This window comes from Carassius carassius, chromosome 50 (assembly GCF_963082965.1).
Source record: "Carassius carassius chromosome 50, fCarCar2.1, whole genome shotgun sequence".
Taxonomy (NCBI): Eukaryota; Metazoa; Chordata; class Actinopteri; order Cypriniformes; family Cyprinidae; genus Carassius; species Carassius carassius.
The window spans coordinates 11,001,927-11,012,254 of NC_081804.1; the positions used below are offsets into that span (position 1 = coordinate 11,001,927).

Genomic DNA, 10,328 nt, shown 5'->3' on the forward strand with positions numbered 1-10,328 from the left:
TCCTTAAGTAGGGAATGAAACCTGATGCTGAATTTTGCCCTTATTGTAGGCCCTTGTAAAACTTTGAAAAGTTAATACCCAGTATGTTATGAATTTTAATTGCGCGTCAGGACTTGCTGAATCACTCCGCATCCGAACAGCTGCTGCAAAGATGATACGTTTTTATTTAGGTCCGTGCACACTCCAGGAGGAATATTCAGGGTATCTGCATAGTGTCTTTTCGCTATCCAAATGAATTAAATTTAAAAAAGTAAATAAATTATGAATGCTTGCCTTTTGGTTTTTAATAATGTGCAATGCAGAGCCTTGGATCTCCAATTACACACTGACCCCTAGTGGTCAGTTTAAAGCTTCAACATTATTAAATTATCTTTCTTTTGCTCTCAGGGGTAATTTTGAATATTACAGCTAATTGACTACAGACCTTGATAGGCAAATAAATCAGAGCTTTCTAATCCAAGTTATTAAATGTACGTATGGCTAAGCATGTAGCATAAATCACAAAATAATTTATCTCAAAATATCCAATATTCATTGTAATCAGGTTAAAAAACAACAAAAAATAAATAAAAGAAAAAGAAGGGAAAAAAACATTGGATTGACTTGATTGTCGAGATTCTGTATTTTCAATGTAGTCCACGGGGTGGCGTTATTTGGGATATACATTTGACTGCAGTACATATGAAAACACGAACAGTGAACAAAACTGATATGCTGTTTAATCGTTTCAACAAGAAAAACAACAAAAAATACAGGAAAAAATAATGGAATTCCACAATGTCTCAGAATACAAAAAGTTCACTGTAGACACATGCAGTACAGCGCTGATGAAAATAAATTTCTGGTGGTATGAATAGGGATTCATTCAAAGGGTTTGATGCAAGTTAAAGCAAATGAGCCACACCACAAGTCTATTTTTGGGACTTGAATCTCTTCACTGGAGGCTGAACAGCTGACAAAATGTTTGCATGTGAAAACATCCTGGGCGCTTGGGGTGTGGGGTACAGTTCATGAGGTTGAGCTCAAGGCACCACAACAATGCGCATGGTGTTGGTGTAGCCAGATCCTGGACGCCAGCCTGTGACAACAATGATAACGTCGCCAGACTTGAAGTACTTCCGGGCTTTGCCTGAAATTCAAAATGGAAGATGTAAATGCTAACTTTAAAGATAACTATATTAGCATCCACACCAACGTTCAGTGGACCAAAAAAAAATCAGCATGCATCTGTTAGTGTGCCACACTAGATGAAGTGCTAGACTTCTCTAGATGTCTCATTACCCATCTCCAGGGCGAAGCTGACACGTAGATCCACATCCTCAGCCCATACATCATTAGCAGGCTTGGTGTAGAGGATGGGGGTGACCCCGCGATACAGGTGCAGCTGCCGGGCTGTCTGGCCGTTACGGGTCACCGCCATGATAGGAGCACGTGGCCTGTATCTGGACAGCAGCTGGGCAGACCTGAGGAGACAAAGACAGGATGAGACAAAATATTAGAACTGAATTATTATAGAACTAATAATAATACTAATAATAAGAGTTAATTCAGAGCATAATGGCATAATTTTGACAATGGACAAAATAAAAAAATAAAAAAATAGGTATATAAATATAACTTTTTTTAAACGTTTAAAGTTTTATTTTACAATAATAATTGGCTTAGGATAACGTGTACAGTCACATGATCCCATTTAATTTGGCTTCCTACCAAATAAATAAATGTAAAAAGTTGGAGTTGGAGTCATATTAATAAGTTCGTAAGATGCATAAAACTAACATAGTTATGCATCAAAACTGTCAAATATATCATTTAGCTGCCATTATACAAAATACATAACAATATACTGATGCAACTGACCAGTCAGAATCAAGTATTCCAGACATACATGCAATAAATAGATAACATGCAAATGCTAGCTTGAAATTGTATTAGCTCTGGTTGGAGTCAGCTGGAAAAACGTACTCCTGCATACAAGCCCCAGTGAGGGTGCACGTTTGCCTCTCTACAACCTACTGTGGGACAAGTGAATAAGGAGTTTAAATTAGCCTATGAAATGTCAAGGTTCAGGCCTGCAAAGGTCAGACTGTCTCGCTCGGAGCAACGAGATGCATTTCGATCAGCCACAGGGCAAAACGGATAATATATGAGAGTGAAGGAGAGACAGTGAGAAATTGCAGCTAACTAACTCTACACAAATGATCAAATTAAGTATTAAATATCTTCTAAACTGGCATAAGAAGATGTGCATCTTACAATGCATACTGTACATATGTTTTACAATCTCATGTGCACGACACTGAGTAGAGGTCACTGTACCTAATATTAGAACCAAGTGTGTGTGTGTAAATGCCACTGTAAGCCTTTAGGGTTATTGAGAGCGTCTCTGACCTGCCAGTCTTGGTGAGCACAATGATAGCACTGGCACAGCACTTGAAGGAAGCTTCCACTGAACCAATGGCCACGGACTCAGTGGGGTCACGGGTCAGATGGGTGGTACGGCGAAGCTCTTCAAATAACTGCCTGTGGAACATAGCAGCCTCGGCTTCACGGGCGATCTGACGCAACATGAAGAAATGAGGAAACAAGAACCTTATTATTGTATTGTCATCGTATATATCACAGTATGACCATCTGATAACATCACTGATAACAACACTCCTTATTACGATGAAAGCTCTATTCAGTTTGACAATGATAAAAAAACCTTTGCTGATAAATTTGATAAAAACCTTTGGTAGTGAGAGAAGATGTGTTGCAGGTTCTCAAAAACATGCGAGAACCTTCAGGCCACCCAAGATGAATTTGTTTCTTCATGTGAACAGTTTTGGAGAAATTTAGCTTTACATCACTTCCTCTGCAGTGAATGGGTGCCGTCAGAATGAAAGTCCAAACAGCTGAACAACACAAGTAATCCACAAGTAACAACCCTTTGATTGCGAGTCCGACTCTCTAACCATTAGGCCACGACTTCCCATTATTAGTATTATTAGTATTCCCATTAGTATTAATGATGCATTTGTTTCTTACAAACACAGAACTTTTCACTTCACAAGACGTTAATTGATGGACTGGAGTCGTGTGGATTACTGTGATGTTTTTATCAGCTGTTTGGACTCTCATTCTGACGGCACCCATCCACTGCAAAGGATCCATTAGTGAGCAAGTGACGTAATGCTACATTTTTCCAAATCTGTATATTATTAAGAATTATATCATTTTAAAGTCTATTATTTCCATAATAACTACTCTTTTTAAAAGTATGCTAACATGTACATTTGCTAACAAGTTATTTGCAAATTTAAACAGTACAATTACAGCAATAGCATTAGTATTTAGCTAGTGTTTAATTCTGCTAGATGTGCTTTTGGAGTTAAGAGGTCTATGATGAGATTACATGAGTGTTCTGCTTAGGCGGTCTCAATGGTACCTGGTGCTGTGTGCGCACAGACTCTAGAGGGTATTCACCCTTTGCAGTCTCTCCACTCAGCATGATACAGTCAGCACCGTCGAGCACGGCATTGGCCACATCGCTGCTCTCTGCACGGGTGGGGCGGGGCTTCTTGATCATGCTCTCCAGCATCTGTCAGTCATAGAAACAGTCAGTTCATGCTGACTGAACTGAGCCAGCTCATTCGCTTCTGCATAGTATCTGTACTAACCTGTGTGGCACAGATGATTGGTTTACCAATCCTGTTGCAGCGGCCAATCATCATCTTCTGAGCCAAGAACACCTTCTCCGTTGGGATCTCAATACCCAGATCTCCACGGGCGACCATGATACCATCACTAGCCTCCATGATCTCATCAAATCTACACAAATAAAGAAGTGCAAATAAAGAAATTCTATAAGATATAATTATTTGTTTATTATTTATTACATTTTGATTTATATTATCACTCACTTGCGCACACCCTCATGGTTCTCCAGCTTGCTGATGATCTTGATGTCCTTGCCTTTCTCTCCGAGCACCTTCCTGACAGCGTGCACATCAGCAGCTTTGCGGATGAAGGAGGCAAAAACCATGTCGACATTCTGCTCCACACCAAACTGAAGGTCCTGAATGTCCTTCTCAGACACTGCGGGCAGGTCAACACTGGCCCCGGGCAGATTCACTCCTTTCTTGCTGCCCAACATGCCTCCGTTCTGAATCTCACAGTTCAGGAAATCAGAACCTGGAACAGTGATGTTTTAAAGGGTTGAAAATATGATGTGGGTAACATAAGAACGATTCACTGAACTTGAACTTGGACCTCACCAATTTCCTTAACCTTGAGTGAAATGAGACCATCGTCTACGAAAACAAGGCTGCCCTGCTGCACCACCTTTGTGATGTTCTTGTAGTCCAGCCACAGCATGTTCTCATTGCAATTGTCCTTGAAGTTGTCATCCAGAGTGAGCTTGATCATGTTACCTTTAACAAGCTTGACCTCCTCAGTGCCACTCTGAAGAAACCACATTCAGGAGAAATAAGACAAGCTCTAAAACAGAGTTTCTAATATTAAAAAGGACATCAGAAAACAAGATGCTGTCATTACGCCCTTAATAAGTCCAGTCCTGATCTCAGGGCCTTTGGTATCCAGAGCAATGGCCACAGGTCGGTACTCAATGCTGCCAGCTCCAAAACTTTCAGTGGCTTCACGAACATTCTTGATGGTCTCAGCATGGTACTGCATAAAAAGGTTATTTACAGCAAAATTGAGTGTGTAATACTTAATTTTAAATATTAACTGTAAGTGAGCATAAGATGACAGCAAATGTAATCTAAATGTACAAATAGGGGAAATAAGCATGAACATGAAGAATATACAACAGTGAAATCTAATATATTCCATTCTATTATTTCTCAAGCCATCTCAACTTCATCATGTCATCAATATATGGCACCATTTTTGTCCTTTAGAAACATTAAAAACTCTTTTTAGACTATTTTTTCTTCTTTGTTCTGCTTGTACACTGATTCTTGCTCTCAGAATGAAGTTTTATCGATTGACAGCGTGAGCTCTGAGACCTGTAAAACTACGGAACACGATGGTGTGAAGTCAAAAGAACAAAGTGAACATGTCTTTTTTGCTGTAAAGTCTTCAGCTCAGTCGATGTGATAGTCTCTGTCCTGCCTGTCCAATCGCAGACACGAGGCAGAGACTGAGAGTATATATATAGAATCAGAGAGAGATCAGAGAGAGACAGGTTATGTTTCCAGTGACCCACAGCAACATTTGACTGCTTCTCTTCTCAAACTGTTCGTTTCAGTGAATAAACATTACTTATCCGACAGCTTTGCTGATAGTTAAGTTAAAATTTTGGCTGTTGTCTCTCTGATTACAGACCGTTTATAAGCAAATAACAAGACAGTCACTTCACAACCATATCACAACATGTATAAAGCATCAATGACTGTGAATAACTCTAACAATGTTAGATTAATAATCTAAATGAGTAACAAATATAATTTACAGTTCAATCAAACAAAAGGATAGTGTTGTATTGTTACAGATTATGAATTTCAGATAAGAACGGAGAAAAAAATTTACATCTTAAATATGGTGCATTTATAGTGATCTCAGTTCCAAATAGATATTAGTATTAACAAATATTAAAATAGTATTCATGTTAGTAATAATTATAAGATGATAAATAGGATGATAAAATAAAGAAATATTTTTCATGCAAATAAAACAAATAATAACTGCATGTTTATAAAATGTATATAATATATTATAATAAAACAAAATATTTAAAAATTTTTATAACAAAGTAGAATATTTTAAATTGAGTTTTGCTAAACTAAAAAGATTAAGTAATTCCATTAATTTTGAATAAATACCTTGAAATGTAAACAGTAAATGGCATCTTCTTTTGTATATAAAGGTGAAAATAAAATACATTTAAACAAACATGCATTTTTATAGTAAATTATCTGTACATTTCCTTTCAATAAACTCAACAGATTAATAGATAATCCATAATTGAAAAAAAAATGCCAGAGGTGTTTCATGTTTTTAATTTAATACAATGTAAAGTATTAATTTAACATTTTTTCAAATATTTTATATTTTAATCTTGATTTTCTACTTTAAAAGTGGTTTTAAAGAAACTAAACTGTCTCATAACCACATGATGGTGCTTAGTAATGCTCACTGGAAATCTCAATGAACTGTGTGCTTATATTTACTTGTTATATACAAGAAGAGAGTTTATTAAAGATGAACATGAGCTATCGACCTTCTCAATCCTCCAGACAGAAATATCTACAGCATCACTTCATGATAGCATGCTTAATGTAGTAATCAATGGCAATGGTGCCATGCAAAAAAAAGTTAAAAGCCATGACTTTTAAAGGGGGGAGGTCAGCGCAGTCTAAACTCACACTCTGGCTTAAGCCCATGGTGACTCTCCTCAATGAATCGACCAAACAGATTAGAGTGACTAACAAGATCAGCTTACAACTTCTGACATTTGAAGAGGCACGAGGGAAATGCCCCAATAATGGAGGATCTACGATGGTAAGGATGTCAAGGCTGGCTTAGGGGATAAAGAACTTTTTGAAGAATTATTACAAGATTATTAGACTGCTTGATGATATAAGAATACATTTGTGGACCATTTCAGTTGAGGTTAATGAGCTGCTGACGGAATATGTTCAGGAATGGATGAGATTGTGTACCTCGTGAGTTCCATGGGAGAAGTTCATACGTGCGACGTTCATGCCGGACTTGATCATCTCTTTCAGTGTCTCCACAGATCGGGAGGCAGGTCCTGCATTAAGATAAAACAGAATATTGAAAACTTTTTAACGGACAATTTACATTAAAGGAATTGTTTGTCCAAAACGAAAATTTACTGAAAATGTGCTAACCCTCAGGCCATTCTTGATGTAGATGAGTGTGTTTCTTCATTGTATCAGATTTAGAGAAATGTAGCACTACTTCACTTGTTCACCAATGGATCCTCTGCAGTGAATGGGTGCCGTCAGAATGAGAGTCCAAACAGCTGATTAAAACATCCCAACAATCCACAAGTAATTCAGACATCTCCAGTCTATCAGTTAATGTCTTGTGAAGCAGTAAGTTGCATGTTTTAAATAAACTGTTGCTTCTGGCTAAAGTAGGAGTCATCTGTTCATAATAATGCTTTCTCCAGTCTGAATCAGTAGAGAAATATGCAAAGATCAAGCACTGCCAAATCAGTCCAAATCAGTAAAAAAAAAAAAATATATATATATATATATCGGTGGATTTTGTTGTAAGAGGACAACAGGACACTTTTTCAATGGAGGAAGTGATATTAAAGACCAAAAATAGTTAAAACTTAAAAGGTTTTAAGTTAAAATGCCTTATTGATGAATTTGTTTCTTACAAACACACAGATTTTCACTTCACAACACATTAACTCATAGACTGGAGAATTCTGAATTACTTGTGGATTATTGTGATGTTTTTATCAGCTGTTTGGACTCTCATTCTAACGGCACCCATTCACTGCAGAGGATCCATTGGTGAGCAAGTGATGTAATGCTAAATTTCTACAAAACTGTTCCAATGAAGAAACAAACTCATCTACATCTTGGCCTGTGGGTGAGTAAATGTTCAGCAAATTTTCATTTTTGTATGAACTGTTTCTTTAAGTTCCTAGTTCACTGACCGATCGTGCAGACGATGCCTGTGTTGCGAGACACAGTAGGCTCAGAGTCGATGTCCAGCAGGCACAGGTGCTCCAGGAAGGTTTCTGCCATTGCAGCAGGCATCTGCTGCGTTTGAATGAAGGTAGAACCCGTAGTCTTTGTCTGAGACATGGCTGGAGCTGCGTCTGCGACTGCTAGAAAAGTCCTGGAAGAAATAAGGACAAAGCAGGTTTAGATGACTTATGCAAAAACAGTGATTATTTTGAGCTTTTAACTATTCTCAGGCCTTTGGAAACACATTTGACTTTCTTTTTGCACACAAAAGGACATGATGTCAAAGATGCAAAAATTTCCCACCAAAATTTCATACAAGACTGCCCTTGTGTGTTTTTAAAGAGTTTTTCGACACTTAACTGTATGTTAATTGCAATTAAATTAAAATGTATTACACTTTAAATTTATAATACATTCAAGTAATTGAACTTCACAGTGCCTTTTAGACCCACTTAAGTAGGACTTAAGCACATCTCTATATGTAATTTATTTTGTCTTTGAAATATGGTTAAAGTTAACTGCTTAATGTACTGACAAGCATTCATTGTAAACTTAAATATAATTGCATTTCTATTAAATTCTATTAGAAATTTGATTATATTTTGTAATTACACATTTGTAATGATAAAATTACACTTATATAAAATATATCAACTTTAAATATAAAAACAAATAACAAACTACAGTTCTAATTATCATCCAGCATTACGTGTTTATGCTAGTCAAAATAAGTGTACCTCTTTAAAGCACAATAAAAAATATTAAAAAGTACTTTAAAGTAAAAGTAAAATGAATGACATTATTACAAAGTATTTTTAAAGTGTACTTGTGTTTATAAAGTGAAATCTCTTTAAGTACACTTTTTATTTCATTAATTTTGCAGTTACAGTTTTTAATATACTTTTAAGATTTAAAGTACACTACAAGTGCACATTCAATGCAATTAATCACACTTGCTTTTCACAAGGCTGAAAATGATTTAAATTTCATTCTGATCCTTGCACAAAGCTATCCTATGGTTTCACATGGTTCACAAGAGTGAACTAGAGCCATTGGCAGCACTGCCTGAGGCAGAAAGGAAGAGTGTGTTTAAATGCATGACTGAACACACTCTCACACACATCACATACACATTCCAGCAAACTGTGATCTCAGGGTGAAAAGTCAACTTGTCAAACTAATAAAATATAGTGTATAAATACAAGAAGAACTATCATGTCAGTAAACACCAAAACATGCTTGAGTTTTAACTAAACTGATTTTAGTTAATGAACTAAATGCATTAATTAATAACTTTAAGCTTCAATTTTCGACAGAAAATGACATGGTAACTTTGTAATTAAGTGGATAATTATATATATATATATATATATATATATATATATATATATATATATATATATATATATATATATATATATATATATAAATATATAAATAAATAAATATATATATATATATATATATATATATATATATAAATAACGTTATATTTCTAAATACATTTAAGGAATGGTTCCAATATACGTTTATTTTAGCAACAAAAAAAAAGTCTCCAAACATCTAAAGCGTTCTCTCAGTTCGGAATAGGTAACGTAGTTTAAATGATCTGTCGAGTTCACTGCCTTATCAACTTACCTCAGAAGATGAGCGCCTGCGGGAACTTCTGCTCTCTTCCGCCGCCACTGTCTGAACTTATCCAGTCTGAACTGACCGGCACTACTTCCCTCAGCCCAGCGTGCTCCTCCGACATTCAGACAGGGTCTGAACAGTTCTTTTTAATAATATTAATTACCGTACCGAGAATTTACGGTAATGGTCTTTCGGTTCGGTAAGCATGTGTGTAACTTACCGAACAATTAAAGGGTTGTTTTATCCACTGCAGTAGTGGAACGTATATATATATATATATATATATATATATATATATATATATATATATATATATATATATATATATATATATAAAATTGTTAAGAAACATCTTTCAAGTTATGTCCATTTTTCTCCCACCAGCAAATTCAAACAATAACTGCCGTTTTGACGCACTTTGATGTGGCGCGACAGATAACCGCCTCAGTTCAAACTGTAGCTCGATCATCCCTTCTTCTTTACTAGTTAGTCGAAATAAACATGACTGAACATCTTACGTTTCATGTAATCAATCAATCAATCAATCAAATCAGTGTTTCAGATGCCGAAAGACGAAAATAAAATAAAAATGTCACGTAGCATTTCATTTACCTGTGGCAAGTCGCAGTGTCCGTATAGCTCCTGGATGCATTTCGCGTAATATTAGACTATACTCATTATTTTTTACTTTACCTATTAGTGATTTCTTAATTATTTAATGTTTAAATAGATCTGTTATGAAACAAGTTATGACAGCCACTGTGTAAATGATTATATTTCAACAACAAATAGAAACTGAAAAGTTCGTTTAAAAACTGCATTATGTGCAATTTACATGTTTGTATAATTTGTTTTTATTTGATTGTTCATTTTTAAATAAAAATAAATATATTATTTTAATATAATAAATTATTATTATATTAGTATATAAAAATAAATAGGCTAGATATAAATGTTAAATAAAAAATATATAGTATTTAAATTTATGTTTGGGAACCTTATAGTAAATCATTTAGA

General features: G+C 35.4%; 1 protein-coding gene across 1 annotated transcript; it reads right to left on the reverse strand.

The window, feature by feature from the left end:
* Window positions 1–697: 697 nt before the first annotated feature.
* Window positions 698–9,462, reverse strand: LOC132133457 (pyruvate kinase PKM-like). Its single transcript, XM_059546282.1, has 11 exons — window positions 9,318–9,462; window positions 7,646–7,830; window positions 6,669–6,760; window positions 4,540–4,671; window positions 4,260–4,446; window positions 3,906–4,176; window positions 3,663–3,813; window positions 3,431–3,583; window positions 2,392–2,558; window positions 1,282–1,463; window positions 698–1,129 (listed from the first exon to the last, which is right to left on the reverse strand). The coding sequence occupies exons 2-11, from the start codon at window positions 7,794–7,796 to the stop codon at window positions 1,023–1,025; spliced, it is 1,593 nt and encodes a 530-aa protein (XP_059402265.1). The 5' UTR covers window positions 7,797–7,830; window positions 9,318–9,462; the 3' UTR covers window positions 698–1,022.
* Window positions 9,463–10,328: the final 866 nt, after the last annotated feature.